Below are 23900 nucleotides of genomic sequence, written 5' to 3'. Positions count from 1 at the left end.
AAACAGCTTCCCAAAGAATTGCACTCTAGGATCCAATCTTGACTCTACTACTTAGAATTATGATTTGGGAAAGTTACTATACCTCTCTGTACCTCAGTTTCCATATCTACAAAATGGAATGACGACATTTTACATCCACTTCATTAAGCTGTGAGAAATAAGTAAGATAACACATGGAAAGTATCAAGGATGGCAATTGAGACATCATAAGTAGCAAATAATATCAAGTAGCGGCATTGGTATTGCTAATAGTAGTTGATGTTTTCATCTTGATCCATAAAAATTTGAAAATCATAACTATGCCCTGGTTGTTTCTACATTAAGGAGAAGTTACGACAACTACGAGATTGCATTATTGGAAAAAGACCAGAAGAAGAAAATGTCTATAGTAAGTAAGATTCGCCTGCTATTCAAAAATAATAGAGTGATTAAGTTGAAAATTCAGGGACTGTGGAGATGAATGGGCCTGAGTTCAAATCGAAACCTCAACAATTCCCAGCTGTCTAACCTAGAGAGGGTCTTAATCTCTGGTAGTGAAATTCCTTGTCTGCAAAATACACATCTATAATTACATATGCATCTGAGAGTGCTTGTGTGAGTTAACATAAAAAATACTTATCATATTCTCTGGTTCATAATGAAAGTTCATAATGAACCAGAGACTATAAGTATTTTTTATGCTATAAATATAATAAATGCTTGTTACTCTCTTTCTTTTGATGTCTATGTAAGTTGCAAATAGGACAACTCTGTTCAATTTTTTAATAATCCATTATACAAGAAATCAAGGCCGGGTGTGGTGGCTCACACCTGTAATCTCAGCACTTTGGGAGGCCGAGGTGGGTGGATCACTTGAGGATAGGAGTTCAAGACCAGCCTGGCCAAATGGTGAAACCCTGTCTCTACTAAAAATATAAAAATTAGCCAGCCATGGCAGTGCATGCCTGTAATCCCAACTACTCGGGATGCTGAGGCAGGAGAATTGCTTGAACCCCCCGGGAGGCACAGAGGTTGCAGTGAGCCAAGATCACACCATTACATTCCAGCCTGGGTGACAGAGCAAGACTCCATCTCAAAAAAAAAAAAAAAAAAAAAAAAGAAAAAAAAAAAGAAATCAAATGATTAAAGAGACATACTTTTGAATAAGTTAAAATATTAATACAGTGAGTTCTCACAATTGTCAATGTGTGTATCATTTTAAAATTTCTAATAATTAAAAGTTGCTCTAGCAGTGGAGGTTAGGGGAGGGAATACTCTATGTTAAGCCAAACATTATTAAGATGATAAAATTTTGCTAAATAAACAACACATTCAAAAATTAAAAATAAATTGTGTTATCACTATCTGACCACTGTTTCCCCAAGACTCTACCCCTGCACAGATAATTAAAAACTAGCGGCCACTAAAAGAGTGTGAAAGCTTCCATCTCTTCCATTTTCATTAATATTACATAGCTTTTAGCTAGTCCTTCATGTTGAAATTCATTTCTCTTCATATTATAGAGTTATGTATTTTTCTAGAGCGAATTCTTTAAGCACCTTAAAATGTTTGTAAAACACAAATATGCTTTCTAAAATAATTAAGGTCATAAAGACAGGGCCATCTTATAGGTGACAGACACCTCCATTCTAATATGAATAAGATTAAAATTTTAACGATTTATAAAATTACAAGTCATACAAATAATTTTATCAAGGAGCATTAAAAAGCTAACATTTATTATCTCCCATACATTATTGTTTCTTACAATAACTTTATGAGGTGAGCAATATTTCCGATTTACAAATAAGGAAACTGAGGCCCTGTTAAACTAAAAAGTTAAAGCGACACACATAAGAAGTGAGAAACCATTTCTGTTTAATTCAAAATCAATGCTCTTAATTATCGGTGCCTTAATTATGAATCAATTAGTTCTCCTTTCAGTCACACTGGAATAAATAATACTACACAAATCTTTCTATTGCACAAGACACTATTACTGAGCAAATATATGAAGCAAGTGATATTAGGAGGCAGACAATAGGTAGCCAAAGACTATGAATAATTCTAGAGACAAGCATTACTCATGAGGTGCCTCTTATTATGGCCCAGTTCTCTGCCAAAGGAATATTTCCTGACTACACTCTGAGCAAAGCAAAGAAGTTCTGTTGAACTGAGAAGGCAGAGATCCTAGTTCAGGGCAGCTGAAGCTACTAGAATGTGTGTGGTGGGTCCATTGAGAGCAGGTGACTGTGTAGAGAGGTAGCCTAAGAGGTCCATGGGAAGCACTCCACAAGTCTGTGGCTGAGAGATGAGCTGTACCTGTGCAAAGCAAGACAGTCAAGGCATGCAAGACAGCAACTTCTGGGGCATTGAGAGCAAAAGAGAGACACTAAAGGTTGAGCAGAGTTGAGGAAAAGCCAGCCTGGGAATTTTTAAGTTCTGGCACTGTCAAATTAGGGAGATCTTAACACCTCTTTAAAATATCTGACATTCTGCTGTGACACCCAAAAGGTGTAATGAGTAAGGACCAGGATTTAGAGTAAGATCTACTCTGGATATGCCCTAGCAAAATCTCAAACCAAGCCCCAAGAAGATCTATACTGGAGACAGAGTTTGTAGGCTGACTGAATCTACAAACTCAGGACCTTAAAAAGAAAACACCTTGGGCACAAAAAGCCCACAGTGAAAAAGAATAAAATTAAGTCTATACAAGTTCTTGCCAGTAATTGAGCTGCCTACTAAAATGAGAACATACTGTCATCCGAAGAATATTCTAGAATCTGGAATATACAACACATTATCTATCATGTCCAGTGTTCAATTAAAAAAAGAAGACATACAAAGAAACAGGAAACTGTCATCTTAATGAAGAAAAAGAAACTATAGACGGAACCTGAGATGTTAGATGTTGTTGATCTTAGCAAACAGACTTTAAAGCACCTCTTATAAACACTGAATTAGTGAAAAATGTGGTTTTAAGGAGGGAATAAATAGGGAATCTCAGCAGGAAAAAAAAAATGAAACCATATAAAAGAACCAAGTAGAAAGCATAGAAAGTAAAAGTACAATAAAATAAATAAAAATTAATCAGATGAACTTATTATCAAATTGGAGTTGACAAATTAAGAGTTAGTAAACAAAATTAAGACAGACCAATAGAAATTATCTAATTTGATTTTTAGAGAGATAAAAAGACTTCAAAAATGAACAGAGTCCCAGCAGCATTTAGGACAATATAATGCATTTTAAAATGCATGTAATTAGAACCCAGAAGGAGAAAAGAGTGAAAAGAGGCAAAACATTGTTTAAAAAATGATGACCAAAACCTTGCCAAATTTAATGCAAACCACTTGCATATTGTTGAAAAAACTTTTAAAAATTAAAATTAGCATAATTGTTAAAAGAAGGACTTCCAGGCGATTTATTTTCAAGCTACTTTAAGCCAAGGTAAAAAGAAATTCTTGAAAGCAGCCAGAGGAAACACACATTACATATAAAGGAAAAAAAAATTCAATAATTTGTTATTAGAAACAATGGAGGATTGACGACAAGACAATAACATCTTTAAAGTCCTAAAAAATGACCACTTAGAATTCTAAATCCAGAGGAAATATACCTCAAAAACGTGATAAAATAAAGACATTTAAGATAAATGAAATGAGATAATTCACAGCAAAATTACAGTAGAATAAATGCTTAAAAATATCATACAAGGTGAAGGGATGTTAACAAACAAACTCAGATTCTCACCAAGGGAATCTGTGGGAAAAAGAATACTGAAAATTATAGAAAGGAGGTAAATATAAAATATTATGTTTTCCTTTTTTTCTCATAAATTACTTCAAAGACAACTGTTTAAAGCAAAAATAATAAAACTTAAGTTAGAAGTTCTATAATATGGAGAAGGAAATATGAAAACAATCATGCAAAGGACAATGGAGGCAGATAAATAGAATTATGTGTTTCCAAAATTGTTATGTGGTGAAGTGTAAAGATTCAGTTATAAAGTAGGAAGTGGAGAGGGTAAAGTAAGAAGTATGATGTGTCAACTATAAGGCATGAAGTACTAAGGGGTATACTACTGTCTCAAAATCTAAGTTAAAGGTGCATATTTTATTTTAAAAATAGAAAGAAATCAGTTTAAAAAATAGATAAGAAGTTCACTTAGGAAACCCATAGAGGAAATAAAATAGATTTTTTTAAAAAAACTGTTTGATTCACCAAAAATAAAGCAGGAAAGTACAAAAAGAGGAATATAAACAAAATGGATAAGTGAAGAACCAAGAACAAGATGGTAGTATTTAACTAAGCCATATCATAATTATGTTAAAGGTGACTGAATTAATTGCTTCTTTTTAAAAGCAGACATTTTCAGACTGGAAACGAAAGCAATATCCAATATTATGCTGTCTAAAAGACATGTGTTTTAGATATAAAACACAAATAGTTTGAAAGTAAAGTATGGTAAAATGTTACTATGACAATAGTAATAATCATAAGCATAAGAAAGCTGGCATGGATATATCAACATAACACAAGATACATTTCAAAACACAGAGTATTACAAAAGATAAACAAGGATATTACATACAGATAAAAAGGCAGTTCACTAGAAAGATAGAGCAATTCTAAATATCTGCATAATATAAAGTAATTTTATATTATATATTTGAATTTCACTAAAACTCCTGAAGCAAAATCTGACAGTACTCGGAGATGTTTTCACTTCTTTCTTACTAATTCATAGAACAAATAGACAAAAATCAGTAAAGATACAGAAGACCTAAACAACACTATCAGCTAACTTGACCCAATTGACATTTACAAAAAAAAAATTTTAAGTCAGAATACATATTTATTAAAGGTATACATGGAGGTTCACCAAGATGAAACATAGGCTAGATGATCAAAAAAGTTTCAGTAAACTTCTAAAGACTGAAATCTTCAGAGTATATTCTCTAAAAGATTTCAGTCTTTTAGAATCTTATATTCTCTTATCACAACAGAAGTAAATTAGAAATCAGTTAGGAATTATATATCTAGAACATCTCCCAATATATTTAGGAATTAAATATAACATTCAAAATAATATGAGGGTCAAATAAGAAATCATAAGAAAGTATTTCAACCTGAATAGTAATGAAAAAAAAATATCAAAATTTGTAGAATGCAGGTAAAACAAGTATGTAGTTAACAGTTAACTAAAGGGAAATGTATTACTATAAGTATTATATAGAAAATAACAAAAAGCTTGAAGTCAATGATTTAAGTTTCCACTTTAGAAAAATAGAAAATGAAAAGCAAACCTTGAAAAAGAGGTAAGAAGAGAGAAATAATTAAGATCAGAAATCAGTAAAAAAGGAAAGAGATAAACAAAAAGAAAATAAAATCAAAAGCGAGTTGTTTGAAAACATAAATAAATTTGATAAGCCCATGGGAAGAACGATAAAGGAAAAAAAAAAGACAACAAGATACCTAAATTAGAAATTAAATTGGGTTACTACAACAGATCCTACAGACATTAAAAAGATACTAAGGGCCTGGTGTGGTGGCTCTGGCCGGGTACGGTGGCTCATGCTTGTGATCCCAGCACTTTGGGAGGCCGAGGCAGGTGGATCACCTGAGGTCAAGAGTTCAAGACCAGCCTGGCCAACATGATGAAACCCTGTCTCTACTAAAAATACAAAAAATTAGCAAGGCACGGTGGCATGCGCCTGTAATCCCAGCTACTCCAGAGGCTGAGGCCAGAGAATCGCTTGGACCTAGGAGGTGGAGGTTGCAGTGAGCCAAGATTGCTCCACTGCACTCCAGCCTGGTTGGCAGAGCAAGACTCCATCTCAAAAAAAAAAAAAAAAAAAAAAAAAAAAATGCTAAGAAAATATATAATTAACTTTCTGCCAATACATTTAACAACTTAGACCAAAAAGGACAAATTACTTGAAAAAAAACTTGCCAAAATTGACTCAAAAAATAACATTCCACACTCCTCTGAGTATACCTCTTTGTACAATTCTCACTTTTAGAACTTTGTTAATATTTTGCATATTCAGTAAATGAAGACAAGGCAGAGATAGGAGGCAAAATGGAATATAGGCAAAAAAAAAATGTATTATGGATAATGAGAGCCAGGTTTTTTATTGTCTGAGAAATCAGTTATAATTAAGGAAAGAAGAAGGGCTAGAATGACTGTTATGGTATTGCACTGGAATTGGAAGTAAAAGTATAACAAATAATTACAGAGAGATAGATACAGAAATATGGTTGTGTGTACAAGTATGTATATTTCTTTAACTCTTTCAGCTAAGAGGACCTAGAGGCAGTGACAGCCCAGCACCAAAGAGCACATCTAGTACCCACGTCTTAGTTTATGAAAACAAATGGCCCATAAGCATGTGAAAAGATGCTAAATATCATTAACCATTAGCAAAAACAAATTCAACTACAATGATATACCAATACACAAAAAGTATAATGAATTACCATTTCAGAAGGCTGTCAGTTAGGATGTGGAACTGGATATGCATTGTATGCATTGCTTATGGGAATATAAAGTGCAGTGATAACTGTGGAGAAGTCAAATATGCACTTACCATATGATCTAGTCATTCCATTCCAGGTTTTTTTCCAAAACAAATAAATGCCTGTGTTCACACGAAGACTTTTTCACAAAAGTTCATGGCAGTTTCATTCATAATATCCAAACTGGAAACAATTAAATGGTGTTATTACAACATATGCAAATGTCCAATAGAAGAATACATGATTATACTGTGATACATTTATACTGTGGAATACTATTTAGCAATAAAAAGGAATACTTACTATTGTAACAATAATATAAATGAATCTCACAAACATTACACATACTGAGTGAAAGATAACAGACAAAAAGGATGGATCAGACACAAGGGAATCAGACACAAAGGAATACTACATGCTGTGGTATTCCATCTATCTGGAATTCTAGATAAAACTAATCTAGACAAAATTATAGAAGTAGAAATTGTTAGGGGTGGTGAATATCCAGGTTACCAGCAGCAAATCCATACAGGTCTGCAGCAACCTCAATTCTTGTCTCCTCAGAAGAAAGAGTTTGACAGAGGGGCATAAGGCAGAAAAAGAGACTGAGGCAAGTTTCAGAGCAGGAGTGGAAGTTTATTAAAAAGCTTTAGAGGAGGAAGGAAAGAAAAGTACACTTGAAACAGACCAAAGCAGGCAAGTTCCCTGTTTAACCTTGATCCTAAGACTTTATATGCTGGCCAACTTCCAGCGTCTTGCACACATTTCCCTTCATTCTTCCCTAAGATTGAGCTGCCCACATGCACGGTGTCCTCCTTACATGTGGGAGGTGAGCATGCGCAGTGTGTTCAGAAAGTTGTATGCATCCCCACCTGAGGCTTTCTTTTCTTTTCCAGTGTAATGCCCCTGGAAGGTCATACTCCACCATATTGTGTCTTAATGTGCATGCTGGAGCTCACTCACCTAATTCCTGAGAATTTATTGGAAGTTAATTACCAATTTCAAGTGTTTTTATCTGATTGGGAAATTGCCTCTGCCTGGCATCTGTGATGAGACAACTCTGGACTTTAGTGAGACAACTCTGGACCATCAGCAAATTGCCTCCCCACTTTAGTGAGACAACTCTGGACCATCAGCAAATTGTCTCTCCCTGGCACAGGCTGCCAATTATCATTTTTAGAAAGGCAGTATGATAACTGCCGAACTATCACCTGATGGTCGCCTGACATTCCTGGTGGGTGATGTGGAGCCCTCTCCTGCCTCACTCATGCCTGGCTAGCTACCTACTGCAACAAAATCAGATCAGGGGTTGCCATGAGTAATATTTGAGTGAAGATTGACATAAGGGGGAATTAGGGAATAAATTATGGAGATAAAAATGGTCTCTATCCTAATTAAGTTGGTGAGTACATGGCCACATATATTTCTCAAAAATCATGAACCTCTTTCCTTATAAATAGTTGAATTGTATGTAATTATTCCTGAATAAAGTTGATTTCAAAAAAGAATGAAGTAGCTCAAGCTAGGGGAATATCAAGGCAGGGCAGCAAGCTTGTGTTAATATCAAACATATCTAAAATCATAATACCTTGAGACAAAGGTTGGGAGAGAAAAGGACAAAACTAATAAAAGGCATGGTTTCACTCACAGTGGCTGGAGGTAGAGAAATTTGGGGTTGATATTTTTAGATCAGATTGTGAGATTTCATGGCGACCTCAAAGACAAGAAGTAGTCCAACAATGAAAAAAGAAGCGAGAAAAAATTTAAGATAAATATTGAAAAAACTCAGTAGAACATGCTTTTTTTTTTTTTTTTTTTTTTTTTTGTCTTCTAGATAAACTCACCATTGTGCACCATCCAGTTGGTAAGTGCTTGGTATTTATTGAAGGATCGAAGACTAAAACAAAGTACAGAGTAAATCAATTTCAATATTAATGTAAACCTAATGTCAGTGTAAAGGCAAGTCAGTGTAAAAATACACATAGATTTTGTATTTATATGCAAAAAGACTTGACATCCAAAATAAATGTGAAGCGACTATAAAATAGAAACACTGAAGGCATCACAACATAATAAAAGGACCGTGAGTTTGGAATTCTTGATTGATCCTGCTGTTCCTAACTTACTAATTGTGACCTATGGCAAGTCACTTAAGCTCTGTGGGCCTCGGTTTTCTCATATGCAAAATGTAGATAAGCATCATACCATGGGGAATTGCTATAAAGACTGATAATGATATATGTAAATGGAATCTCATGCTTGATACTTGGGAGTTATTGATAAAGCAAATGAAATTTGAGAAACACTTGAAAGAGTAACTCATTTCCATTCATTTCCATGTGATGGGGGGATTGTGTGCTGAATACTGGGAGAGGAAGGAGGAGCTAGAGGTCAGCTAGGGAGCTATTGAATATTCTAGAAGCAACTGTCCACAGCCTGGACCAAAGCACTGACTGTGAGAATGAAAAAGACATAGAACTGAGCCCTGTGGCTGGGATGAGAAATGGAATACCAGTGATAAAGTCAGGAGGAGCAGTAGTCTAGGAGAACAGGGAGTAGAAGGCGCAGGTTTTCATGGAAGTGTGTTTTGTAATTGGCCAATCCTGGTGAACGTGGAAAAGAAAAGGAAGGAGTAATCAAGTGGAGATGTTGGAAAGATTGTTTCTAAACTCAAGTGACTCCTGGGGGTCCTCAGTATCCTACCCAAGTCAATCCACATGGGCAGGATAAATTAACAGCACATGCCAAGGGTGCATTTTCAATATCCCCCTTTTATCTTTCTAGTAATTCTTCTTTTCACCCATATCCTACCTTTGTAGAAATCATTTTTAAGAAGTACTGAATAAATGAATCATCGAATTTGTGAATGAAGAAAGAGGTAATAACTAAGTTTGTATTTCTAGGTAAAGAAACTGTCCACAATGAAAATATGTTTCATAACATACCCTTCAGCAATAAGGTAGGTTGTATTTATTTTGATTTCTATAAAATGCAAAGAAATAACTTGGTTAAAAAAGAACACGAGAGCCTTCTATCCTGTCTGTGCTTTTAAACATTCTAACAAATATGAACAAAATAGGTCAGGTGTGCCTTTGTATACAAAATCTATGAGCAGTAATTTAAGGAAATTATTTGGAAAAAAACAAAGAGGGAACTCAAAGGAAAAAGCCACTGAGGCTAAAGTGTGGCTAAATTCAACATGTACAGACCAAAAACATCTTAGAGGAATTATCAATACATGTGTTTTAACAATAGAAATATAGTGAGTCTACTGTGTTTGAATCACAATGTATATAGTCCTTAAACACTAGGACGTTAGTAGGGAAAATATAGCCCCCAAATATTATTGATTTAAATATGCATTACTTCACATCCTAGAGTTAACTGAAAATAAACTGCTAACGAGAAGCTAATGATGACACTAAGCAAAGACAGCAGCAACGGAAAACCAAGACCAATTCAAGACAACACTGATAATGTCCTGACTACAGTTTTTCTTCATAAAAATAACGTTATTCCAATTATCTGCATATATGATGTAACACACTTGCACTGCTACCAAGGGTCATGTAGCAGCTGGATTTCTTGCTAAAATCCTAAATTAGAGTCTTTGCTAAGTTCTTCTAATGAATTTCAATTTTCCAAAGTTTAATAACCCTTTAAGCTCCTTGTATATTTCAAATAAGTCATAAGTAATCATAAAATCATTCACCCTTAAAAACTAATTGAAGTATTTGCATTCTGTATTCTTCTGTAGCCCACCACCAAGCTGTGTGTATGTGTATATATGTATACACTATATAATATATATACTATAGACTCATTAAACTCATTCGAATGTAGCAAAATTGTGGGGTGCACTATGGCCTTAGGGCTCATGAAAATATCAACCAAAGATTCTTCTATAAGAGCTGAAGGACTACACAAACATGGCATATATTTTGGAAAGAAGATTTTGAATAAGAGGAAAAGAATGCACATTCCCAATGCTTAAACTGTTCTCCTTCAAAATGGAAAGAAAATTTGAATTCAAGGACTTGGGTGCAATTGAACTTTACAATGATTCTGTTTCCTTTTAAAATGGAAGATTGTCTTGCCAGTTGTCTCTGCAAAGCTGTTTTTCCATGGCTGTGAAAGGCAACTATAACTTTGTCATATTTCTTTGTTCAACCTTAAAATAGAGACAAATTGAGAAATGCTAGCTGTGTATCTTTTTTTTTTCAGCTTCCTGCTCAGCCCCAAGTTGAAAAGGAATTTGGTTTCTGTTGCAAGAAAGATCATTGAAGAAGGTAAAATATTAGCTATGTATATTTTTTAGAAAACCTAAAGCAGCGTTGTTAGGGACTTAAAGGAATCATTTGTCTAAAAAACAGAATTCTTTAAATATTCATTGTCTTTTCCTGAAAGGATTAACATGTATTTTTCAAGCTAAAGGTTATTGCTCTGTAGAAAGATTTATGTATAGGGGTGATTTAATGCCAACTAAACAATTTAAATTGATGAGCTATTATTCACTAATACATTTCCTATTATCTCATTTCCAGGTTATTATAATGAAACTCAAGAATCTATGGACATTTTGCTTTCAGGGTGAAGCAAGCTTGCATTTGGATTGCCTGCTCTCTTTAGAGCAAATCCATACTATGAAAGCAGAAACAAACCTTCAGGTTTCAGAATTTGTTATTGGCAGAATTTATTGGCATTATACCTGCTTCATATGGGTATATTAATATTAAAACACAATACCATAGAGTAATTGCATTACGTGAAAATTCTTGCATTTTACAATGCGCTTTACCACTGAAGCAGCTAATTTCCATTTTGAAAATTAAAAGAAAACAGCACAGAGAAGTTAAATGCTGTGTAGCAAAGTTATGGGGTCTGCTTGAGGGCACTAACCTCAACAGATTATTCCTCCTTTCCTTAGAATAACCATGAAAATGCAAATTTACTGAGCACATTTTTGCTTTTTAAGTAGCTGGTTCATTTTCTGAATTTCTCACATTCAGAGTTCTGACATCATGTTTGCAGAAACTTGTCTTACTTAGTGTCTATTTACATGTAACCCTGAAAACATTATTATTTGAAAACTTTTCTTATCTCAAATTAATATACATTTTCACAACCTACCTTTGTATTAAGACTTGCAATTTTATCAACCTATTTCTTAGAAACAATTTACTGGCTTAGAATACAACGCAATTTTATCATACTATAATTTTCATGTACAAATGCCACAAATAAATTGAATGTTTAAAGCTATGTCTGAGTTTTTAAAGTAAATTTATGAGAATTAGCCAATAAAATCACTTCTCGACCTTTTGGCTAAGATCAGGTGGAGTATTGGCCAATAAATTTTTCTGCTTACCGGCTTAAAGGGGGAAGTCTACCAAAAATTGTTTAAAATAAATAAACTTGATTAATATCACTGTATAGGGCTCATATAGTAAACACAATTGATTTTTTTCTAGCTTCTAAACAGTGACATGAATATATATTTAAAGCCATGTTACGAAACACTTGTCATGGGTTTCTTATGACTGTTAACATTCTCAAAATAAGCACAAGTTTTAAAAAATAATATAGTAGCTTGATTAATCCCTAACAAAAAAAATGCTTTTAATTATGATATTTGGAAATTCAGTCCATAGTTTTACATCCAACCTTTCAAGAACTGGTATGTCCTTTCACCCACTAAGCCTCCATTTCTGTGGGCTGTCCCATCCAAAGATAAGAAAAAGAAATAAGACATTTCCTTGGAGATTTGGAGCATTTCTAAAAGAGCCATAGCCACTGCCAGAAAGGAAAGGCCCAAATGCAAAATCTTCTGAAGATTTTGAACTGAATTTTCAGAGTTTGTATATCTTATCTTTTTCATCATCCCTTCTTCAAATTAAATATATTCCCAAGCCATTACTCCTAACTTAAGCCAAGAGCCATCCCCTTCCTTAGGTTATTAAATTTACCAGCACTCTGAGTTCTAGAGAAGTTTGAAATGGTATTGAATGTTATCAAAAGAGTTTTATTTTGAATATTAACTTGCTTATTTTCTACCTAGTCAATTTTCTAGGAAAACAAAGAGGAAGCATTTAAACTGGTAGATTCTTAAGTGAGATAATTAGGCTGCTCCGGACATTTGGCAATATCTGGAGACATTTATTATTTTCATGACTGAGGAAGAGGTGCTTCTGGCATCTAGTATGTATAGACCAGGAATGCTGATAAACATCCTATAATATGCAAGAAAAAGAGTTATCCAGTCCAAACTGTCAAGAGTTTTGAGACTGGGAAACCTTGATTTAGACTATAAAGTAAAATGGGACTCATCCTTAAAGCTATGTTGCTAAAATAAAATCAGTTAACTTTATACAGAATTTTCTGAAGGTAGAAACCCCTATGATAGAATAAGTAAACGTCATTATTCTGAAGTGCATATGGCTTAAGCTTAAATGGATCACTAAAAACAGTATTCAAAAAATGGATGAGTCTAATATATTTTCATGAATCAACATTACAAGTATTCTGTCAATGGAACCTCTAATTTTTAGAAAATGAGACTACTCTGTATTTTTTCATGACAATGGCCTTGTAATCTGAGTCATTATATTCTATTTGTGCACAAAGTATTTGCTCATCTGAGTTCCTTCTTGTTTTCTCTAATGCTCAGGGTGTCTGATTTTAATAACTGGGACTTACCTGAATTTTCACTTCATACTGCTTTTCTAAAGGACAAATATTTAGAAGAGAGCTCTGCATCATAAGCCTAATTTAGTGAATCCCAGCTGATTAGCACAAAGCTGATATGAGCCCCTATTCACAGCCTTCTCTGTAGCTATACCTACCAGCTATACTTGTTAGCCTGCTTATTTTGTGGAGTTCAATCTTAAAAATAGGGCAACCACATAAAAGAACGCAAAGGGTAAGATTCTCAATACCTTAGACCTCAAATTTATAAATGATAGTGTATCATTTCATCAATATTCTCATCTTCACAATGCAGATGATAATGTTCCTTACATAATTTTGTGGGTATTTAGTGACATTATGTGTTTAAATGAGCAGTGTACTACTACATTCAAGAGCATGAACTTTGAAGTAAAACCAAGCTAGTTTGAATCTTGTCTCAGCTATGCACTAGCTGTGTGAACAAAGAGTTTTTCCATATCCTGAGCCCTATTTTATCATTGATAAAATGGGAGTAATAATACCAACATTGGTACAAATTGTTTGAGAGTTAAAGGTAGGGAGGACATGTAATTAATTTATCATCCAAGGAGGACACTTCGGATCATAAAATGGAGTACTATTAATGATTACAATGAAAAACCAGGCATAAACTGGAACTGCCTCAGGCATAAACAGAGATGCCTGATCACTCTACTTAAATGTGATGTAAGTTCTTAGAACTTTGGCTTAGCGTAAATGGTCAAGGAAGATAGTTTGCAAGAAATAATCCTCGAAGTCGGGAGCAAAATGGCCGAATAGGAACAGCTCCAGCCTCCAGCTCCCAGTGCGAGTGACACAGAGGACGGGTGATTTCTGCATTTTCAACTGAGGTACCAGGTTCATCTCACTGGGGAGTGCCGGACAATCAGTGCTGGTCAGCTGGTGCAGCCTGAACAGTGAGAGCTGAAGCAGGGCGAGACACCACCTCACCTGCGAAGCACAAGGGGGAAAGGAGTCCCTTTTCCTAGCCAAGGGAAACTGAGACACACAACACCTGGAAAATCGGGTAACTCCCACCCTAATACTGTGCTTTACCAAGTGTCTTACAAATGGCACACCAGGATATTATATCCCACACCTGGCCCAGAGGGTCCCATGCCCACAGAGCCTCCCTCATTGCTACCACAGCAGTCTGAGATCTAACTGCAAGGTGGCAGCAAGGCTAGGGGAGGGGCACCCACCATTGCTGAGGCTTAAGGAGGTAAACAAAGTCAAAGATCAAAAGAGACAAAGAAGGCCATTACATAATGGTAAAGGGATTATTTCATCAGGAAGAGCTAACTATCCTAAATATATATGCGCCCAATACAGGAGCACCCAGATTCATAAAGCAAGTCCTTAGAGACTTACAAAGAGACATAGACTCCCATACAATAATAATGGGAAACTTCAACACCCCACTGTCAACATTACACAGATCACAAGACAGAAACTTAACAAGAATATCCAGGAATTGAACTCAACTCTGCACCAAGCAGACCTAATAGACATCTACAGAACTCTCCACCCCAAATAAACAGAATATACATTCTTCTCAACACCACATTGCACTTATTCCAAAATTGACCACATAGTTGGAAGTAAAGCACTCCTCAGCAAATGTACAAGAGCAGAAATTATAACAAACCGCCTCTCAGACCACAGTGCAATCAAACTAGAACTCAACACTAAGAAAATCAATCAAAACCACTCAACTACATGGAAACTGAACAACCTGCTCCTGAATGGCTACTGGGTACATAATGAAATGAAGGCAGAAAGAAAGATGTTCTTTGAAACCAATGAGAACAAAGACACAAAATACCAGAATCTCTGGGACACATTTAAAGCAGTGTGTAGAGGGAAATTTATAGCACTAAATGTACGCAAGAGAAAGCAGGAACGATCTAAAATTGACACCCTAACATTACAATTAAAAGAACTAGAGAAGCAAGAGCAAACACATTCAAAAGCTAGCAGAAGGCAAGAAATAACTAAGGTCAGAGCAGAACTGAAGGAGATAGAGACACAAAAAACTCTCCAAAAAAATCAATGAATCCAGGATCTGGTTTTCTGAAAAGATCAACAAAATTGATAGACCGCTAGCATGACTAATAAAGAAGAAAAGAGAGAAGAATCAAATAGATGCAATAAAAAATGATACAAGGGATATCACCACTGACCCCACAGAAATACAAACTACCATCAGAGAATACAATGAACACCTCTATTCAAATAAACTAGAAAACCTAGAAGAAATGGATAATTTCCTGGACACTTACAGTCTCCCAACACTAAAGCCAGGAAGAATTTGAATCCCTTAATAGACCAATAGCAGGCTCTCAAATTGAGACAATAATTAATAGCCTACCAACCAAAAAAAGTCCAGGACCAGACGGATTCACAGCCGAATTCTACTGGAGGTACAAGGAGGAGCTGTTACCAATCCTTCTAAAATTATTCGAATCAATAGAAAAAGAGGGAATCCTCCCTAACTCATTTTATGAGCCCAACATCATCCTGATACCAAAGCCTGGCAGAGACACAACAAAAAAGAGAATTTTAGACCAATATCCCTGATGAACATCAATGCAAAAATCCTCAATAAAATACTGGCAAACCGAATCCAGCAGCACATCAAAAAGCTTATCCACCATGATCAAGTGAGTTTCATCCCTGGGATGCAAGGCTGGTTCAACAGACGTGAATCAATAAACGTAATCCAGCATATAAACAGAACCAAAGACAAAAACCACATGATTATCTCAATAGATGCAGAAAAGGCCTTTGACAAAATTCAACAGCCCTTCATGCTAAAAACTCTCAATAAATTCGATATTGATGGAACATATCTCAAAATAGTAAGAGCTATTTATGACAAACCCACAGCCAATATCATACTGAATGGGCAAAAACTGGAAGCATTCCCTTTGAAAACTGGCACAAGACAGGGATGCCCTTTCTCCCCACTCCTATTCAACATAGTGTTGGAAGTTCTGGCTAGGGCAATCAGGCAAGAGAAAGAAATAAAGGGTATTCAGTTAGGAAAAGAAGAAGTCAAATTGTCCCTGTTTGCAGATGACATGATTGTATATTTAGAAAACCCCATCACCTCAGCCCAAAATCTCATTAAGCTGATAAGCAACTTCAGCAAAGTCTCAGGATACAAAATTAATGTGCAAAAATCACAAGCTTTCCTATACACCAGTAAGGACAAACAGAGAGCCAAATCATGAATGAAATCCCATTCATAATTACTTCAAAGAGAATAAAATACCTAGAAATCCGACTTACAAGGTATGTAAAGGACCTCTTCAAGGAGAACTACAAACCACTGCTCAGTGAAATAAAAGAGGACACAAACAAATGGAAGAACAGTAGGAAGAATCAATATCGTGAAAATGGCCATACTGCCCAAGGTAATTTATAGATTCAATGCCATTCCCACCAAGCTACCAATGACTTTCTTCACAGAATTTAAAAAAAAAAAAAAAAACTGCTTTAAAGTTCATATGGCACCACAAAAAGAGCCTGCATTGCCAAGACAATCCTAAGTCAAAAGAACAAAGTTGGAGGCATCACACTACCTGACTTCAAACTATACTACAAAGCTACAGGAACCAAAACAGCATGGTACTGGTACCAAAACAGAGATATAGACCAATGGAACACAACAGAGTCCTCAGAAATAATACCACACATCTACAGCCATCTGATCTTTGACAAACCTGAGAGAAAAACAAGAAATGAGGAAAGGATTCCCTATTTAATAAATGGTGCTGGGAAAATTGGCTAGCCATAAGTAGAAAGCTGAAACTGGATCCTTTCCTTACTCTTTATATGAAAATTAATTCAAGATGCATTAGAGACTTAAATATTAGACCTAAAGCCATAAAAACCCTAGAAGAAAACCTAGGTAATACCATTCAGGACCTAGGCATGGGTAAGGACTTCATGTCTAAAACACCAAAAGCAACGGCAACAAAAGCCAGAATTGACAAATGGGATCTAATTAAACTAAAGAGCTTCTGCACAGCAAAAGAAACTACCATCAGAGTGAACCGGCAACCTACAGAATGGGAGAAAATTTTTGCAATCTACTCATCTGACAAAGGGCTACTATCCAGAACCTACAAAGAACTCATACAAATTTACACGGAAAAAGCAAACAACCCCATCCAAAAGTGGGCAAAGGATATGAACAGACATTTCTCAAAAGAAGACATTCATACAGCCGACACACGCAAAAAATGCTCATCATCACTGGCCATCAGAGAAATGCAAATCAAAACCACAGTGAGATACCATCTCACACCAGTTAGAATGGCAATCATTAAAAAGTCAGGAAACAACAGGTGCTGGAGAGGATGTGGAGAAATAGGAACACTTTTACACTGTTGGTGGGATTGTAAGCTGGTTCAACCATTGTGGAAAACACTATAGTGATTCCTTAAGGATCTGGAACTAGAAATACCATATGACCCAGCCATCCCATTACTGGGTATATACCCAAAGGATTATAAATCATGCTGCTATAAAGACACATGCACACATATGTTTATTGCTGCACTATTCACAATAGCAAAGACTTGGAATCAACCCAAATGTCCATCAGTGACAGACTGGATTAAGAAAATGTGGCACATATACACCATGGAATACTATGCAGCCATAAAGAAGGATGAGTACCTGTCCTTTGTAGGGACATGGATGCAGCTGGAAACCATTATCCTCAGCAAACTATCGCAAGAACAGAAAACCAAACACTGCATGTTCTCACTCATAGGTGGGAATTGAACAATGAGATCACTTGGACTCAGGAAGGGGAACATCACACACCGGGGCCTATTATGCGGAGGGGGTAGGGAGGAGGGATTGCACTGGGTGTTATGCCTGATGTAAATGATGAGTTGATGGGTGCTGACGAGTTGATGGGTGCAGCACACCAACATGGCACAAGTATACATATGTAACAAACCTGCACGTTATGCACATGTACCCTAGAACTTAAAGTATAATTTTTAAAAATGGTAAAAAAAAAATAAATAAATAAATAAAATAAAAAAAGAAGTAATCCTCTTTGAAATGTTAGTACGGTGGGACATTTTAAGCTGGCTTGTTTTCTGAGTGGCTCTTATACATAGCCTTACAGCATTTGATTCAAATCTATACCATTACAAAAAAAAATAATGATTACAAAATATTGAATGACCACCTGGATCACCAATAAACATCAGAAGCCACAAGTAGATAACTCCAGGACTGGTAAGGTATTCTAGCAATATCTTCCAAGTTGTGTTCCAAGGAATTCATGGGCACAGTGGGTGGCCAGTATTGTATTAAAATGAGATTCTGTGATCATGTGGGTTATTGAAGTACTAAGTATTTTATTTCATTATAAATAGCATATTATATGTGTATCAAAGTATTGAAAATGAAATAATCCTGAAATAAACCCATTAAGTTTGATAAACACTGGCTTACATTTTACATATATGTAAGTTGGCCTCATTTTCCACTGAGTGAGAAAAGAAAGACTGGCTGAGGGGTGACTGGGATGATGTGTCGAAATGCAGTGGGTTCAGTGGGAATCTGTGTCATGATCAACTAGTGATGTCTGCCATGGATAATAGTGTGGAGGGTGGGAGGAATGGTGGCATGCATGACATTTATTTGGCATTCAAGATTTGCACCTGGTTAACATAAAGTAAAGATTAAGTTCTGAATTTTGCAAATATTAAGGTTAGGTTCTCTCAATAAAATGAAGCTGATAGGTATCTTTTATCTTCAAACAAATCAATTAGTAAACATGTTTCTAGATAAAACGCTATAATTTCTGCTATACGATCCTTTTATTATGTCTTCAACATCAAGCTTGGTTCCACTCAAACTTGGTGTGAGACCATGAAGAAATGCTCTACACTGAAATGTAGAACACAATGTTCTTCCAGTGTTCATCAAACACTGAAGCAATTTCCCACTCCATGGAATCTGGTGTCATAGTTGCTTTGTTCAGACTGCCTTTTTGCCCTTTATAGCAATAGGTGACCCTCAGAGAGAGGTATTCTCCATTGTCAAATCAACCAACAATTTCTGAAAGATGGTCTCTTTCATTTTCTAAGATGGGGATGGACATGTCATATGAATGATGATAAAGGTGCCTCAGTGTTGCCCCTAGTGTTTTCTCTTGTCTTCGTTCAAGCAAAAGAAAGATGAGGGATTCAGGGAAGTGTGAACTGATGTCTTGGCATTCAGCCTGGCACTAAAATGAAAGTATCTGCTAGGGACCCCTGAGCTCTCTTGCAAGACATTGGCATTTGTCATAATGTAAAATGAGGTGTTCAGTAATTCAGATGTGGCAAGTCATTTCCTGTACCTACCAGATCTTCTGCATCAGCTAACTAGGGGAATCCTGGCAGATGACCTGCCATTAACAGTGACATGGAAGGGCATAAGAACCTTACTTATGATCTCCATTTGTGCTTCTCACTCTAGCTTCTATAAACTGTGTTACCTTGACAGAGATATTTGTACACCTTCACATTTGAATATTAATCATGGGTGATCTCTTTGTGTTTAACATAAAGAACCATGCCAAAAAATGGCAAACAATCCATCTATGACTATAAAAACTATCTGCTTCCTCACCTTTTTGAAAAAGGTAACATATATGCAAGCATTATGCTTTCCTGAAAACAAGCCACTTCTGCAGCCAGAAAAGACAACATTTGTGAAATTTTAGCCTCTAAAATGAGAACGGAAGAAAGAGCAACCTTATTTGGAATATGGCAGAACATTTATTTGAAAAACAGTTAAAACCATGAAAAATGATGGAAGTAACACCACTGGTCCTAGAAAAAAGAGAGATATAGATAGTACTCTATAGGATATAGAGAGAGAATAATATATACAGAACATGTTTATTTCTAGGAACAATGGTGCTACTTCTATTATTTACATTTATTGTAAACATATATAAAAGTGAACTTCCAATAAATATATATATAAATATATTAATACAAACTATATATCTACATATAATACATTCTTCCACTCAATAGAAGGGTAACGTCCACATGTCTCAGGCAACTGTGCTCATCAAGTTGCCATGGAAGTAAACAGACAACAAATCACCTCCATGAACACACCGTGCATTCATTTCCACTTAATATATATGTATGGATCACCTTCCATAGGAGAAAGCATGCAGTACTGCTAAATCCTTAGTTAACATGTTTAATGATGTGAGCTGCAAATGCCTGCACTCAGATCCCAACTCTAATACTTACTGGTTGTGTGACCTTAGAAAATTGACTTATTCTCGTGTTTTAGACATGAAGTCCTTGCCCATGCTATGTCCTGAATGGTATTACCTAGGTTTTCTTCTAGGGTTTTTATGGTATTTGGTCTAACATTTAACTCTCTAATCCATCTTGAATTAACTTTCATATAAGGAGTAAGGAAAGGATCCAGTTTCAGCTTTCTACTTATGGCTAGCCAATTTTCCCAGCACTATTTATTAAATAGGGAATCTTTTCCTCATTTCTTGTTTTTCTCAGGTTTGTCAAAGATCCAATGGCTGTAGATGTGTGGTATTATTTCTGAGGACTCTGTTGTGTTCCATTGGTCTATATCTCTGTTTTGGTAACAGTACCATGCTGTTTTGGTTACTGTAGCTTTGTAGTATAGTTTGAAGTCAGGTAGCGTGATACCTCCAACTTTGTTCTTTTGACTTAGGATTGTCTTGGCAATGCAGGCTCTTTTTTGGTTCCATATGAACTTTAAAGCAGTTTTTTCCAATTCAGTGAAGAAAGTCATTGGTAGCTTGATGGGAATGGCATTGAATCTATAAATTACCTTGGGCAGTATGGCCATTTTCACAATATTGATTCTTCCTATCCATGAACATGGTATGTTCTTCCATTTGTTTGTGTCCTCTTTTATTTCACTGAGCAGTGGTTTGTAGTTCTCCTTGAAGAGGTCCTTTACATACCTTGTAAGTTGGATTCCTAGGTATTTTATTCTCTTTGAAGCAATTGTGAATGGGATTTCATTCATGATTTGGCTCTCTGCTTGTCTGTTACTGGTGTATAAGAATGCTTGTGATTTTTGCACATTAATTTTGCATCCTGAGACTTTGCTGAAGTTGCTTATCAGCTTAATGAGATTTTGGGCTGAGGTGATGGGGTTTTCTAAATATACAATCATGTCATCTGCAAACAGGGACAATATGACTTCTTCTTTTCCTAACTAAATACCCTTTATTTCTTTCTCTTGCCTGATTGCCCTAGCCAGAACTTCCAACACTATGTTGAATAGGAGTGGGGAGAGAGGGCATCCCTGTCTTGTGCCAGTTTTCAAAGGGAATGCTTCCAGTTTTTGCCCATTCAGTATGATATTGGCTGTGGGTTTGTCATAAATAACTCTTACTATTTTGAGATATGTTCCATCAATATCGAATTTATTGAGAGTTTTTAGCATGAAGGGCTGTTGAATTTTGTCAAAGGCCTTTTCTGCATCTATTGAGATAATCATGTGGTTTTTGTCTTTGGTTCTGTTTATATGCTGGATTACGTTTATTGATTTGCATCTGTTGAACCACCTTGCATCCCAGGGATGAAGCCCACTTCATCATGGTGTATAAGCTTTTTGATGTGCTGCTGGATTCGGTTTGCCAGTATTTTATTGAGGATTTTTACATCGATGTTCATCAGGGATATTGGTCTAAAATTCTCTTTTTTGTTGTGTCTCTGACAGGCTTTGGTATCAGGATGATGTTGGGCTCATAAAATGAGTTAGGGAGAATTCTCTCTTTTTCTATTCATTGAAATAGTTTCAGAAGGAATGGTACCAGCTCCTCCTTGTACCTCTGGTAGAATTTGGCTGTGAATCCGTCTAGTCCTGGACATTTTTTTTGGTTGGTAGGCTATTAATTATAGCCTCAATTTCAGAGCCTGCTATTGGTCTATTCAGGGATTCAACTTCTTCCTGGTTTAGTCTTGGAAGAGTGTATGTGTCCAGGAATTTATCCATTTCTTCTAAATTTTCTAGTTAATTTGCATAGAGGTGTTTATAGTAGTCTCTGATGGTAGTTTGTATTTCTGTGGGGTCGTTGGTGATATCCCCTGTGTCATTTTTTATTGCGTCTATTTGATTCTTCTCTCTTTTCTTCTTTATTAGTCATGCTAGCGGTCTATCAATTTTGTTGATCTTTCCAAAACACCAGCTCCTGGATTGATGGATTTTTTGAAAGTTTTTGTGTCTCTATCTCCTTCAGTTCTGCTCTGACCTTAGTTATTTCTTGCCTTCTGCTAGCTTTTGAATGTGTTTGCTCTTGCTCCTCTAGTTCTTTTAATTGTGATGTTAGGGTGTCAATTTTAGATCTTTCCAGCTCTCTCTTGCAGGCATTTAGTGCTATAAATTTCGCTCTACACACTGCTTTAAATGTGTCCCAGAGATTCTGGTATGTTGTGTGTTTGTTCTCATTGGTTTCAAAGAACATCTTTCTTTCTGCCTTCATTTTGTTATGTACCCAGTAGTCATTCAGGAGCAGGTTGTTCAATTTCCATGTAGTTGAGTGGTTTTAAGTGAGTTTCTTAGTCCTGAGTTCTAGTTTGATTGCACTGTGTCTGAGAGACAGTTATAATTTCTGTTCTTGTACATTTGCTGAGGAGTTCTTTATTTCCAGTTATGTGCTCAATTTTGGAATAAGTGTGATGTGGTGCTGAGAAGAATGTATATTCTGTTGATTTGGGGTGAAGAGTTCTGTAGCTGTGTATTAGGTCCGCTTGGTGCAGAGATGAGTTCAATTTCTGGATATCCTTGTTAACTTTCTGACTTCATGTCTAAAACACCAAAAGCAATGGCAACAAAAGCCAAAATTGACAAATGGGATCTAATTAAACTAAAGAGCTTCTGCACAGCAAAAGAAACTACTATCAGAGTGAACAGGCAACCTACAGAATGGGAGAAAATTTTTGCAATCTACTCATCTGACAAAGGGCTACTATCCAGAACCTACAAAGAATTCAATCAAATTTACAAGAAAAAACCAAACAACCCCATCAAAAAGTCGGCAAAGGATATGAACAGACGTTTCTCAAAAGAAGACATGCATACAGCCTACAGACACATGAAAAAATGCTCGTCATCACTGGCCATCAGAGAAATGCAAATCAAAACCACAATGAGATACCATCTCACATCAGTTAGAATGGCAATCATTAAAAAGTCAGGAAACAACAGGTGCTGGAGAGGATGTGGAGAAATAGGAACACTTTTACACTGTTGGTGGGATTGTAAACTAGTTCAACCATTATGGAAAACAGTATGGTGATTCCTCAAGGATCTAGAACTAGAAGTAGCATATGACCCAGCCATCCCATTGCTGGGTATATACCCAAAGGATTATAAATCATGCTGCTATAAAGACACATGCACACATATGTTCATTGCTGCACTATTCACAATAGCAAAGACTTAGAATCAACCCAAATGTCCATCAGTGACAGACTGGATTAAGAAAATGTGGCACATATACACCATGGAATACTATGCAGCCATAAAGAAGGATGAGTACCTGTCCTTTGTAGGGACATGGATGCAGCTGGAAACCATCATCCTCAGCAAACTATCACAAGAACAGAAAACTAAACACTGCATGTTCTCACTCATAGGTGGGAACTGAACAATGA

At 35.9% G+C, this 23900-nt stretch overlaps 1 protein-coding gene across 3 annotated transcripts in view; it reads left to right on the top strand.

The window, feature by feature from the left end:
• The window catches only part of BANK1 (B cell scaffold protein with ankyrin repeats 1), a 315067-nt gene extending 303304 nt beyond the window's left edge, over positions 1–11763 (top strand). For 2 of the 3 annotated variants that reach the window (XM_050791913.1, XM_050791914.1), the window contains exons 13-15: positions 325–388; positions 8336–8365; positions 9405–10716. In XM_050791913.1, coding sequence (XP_050647870.1) covers positions 325–388; positions 8336–8365; positions 9405–9553 — 243 coding nt within the window. In that variant the 3' untranslated portion in view covers positions 9554–10716. The other variant, XM_050791915.1, reaches the window with a different exon arrangement.
• Positions 11764–23900: the final 12137 nt, after the last annotated feature.

Source organism: Macaca thibetana, chromosome 5 (assembly GCF_024542745.1).
Source record: "Macaca thibetana thibetana isolate TM-01 chromosome 5, ASM2454274v1, whole genome shotgun sequence".
NCBI lineage: Eukaryota > Metazoa > Chordata > Mammalia > Primates > Cercopithecidae > Macaca > Macaca thibetana.
This window is presented reverse-complemented; position numbering and strand designations above follow the sequence as displayed.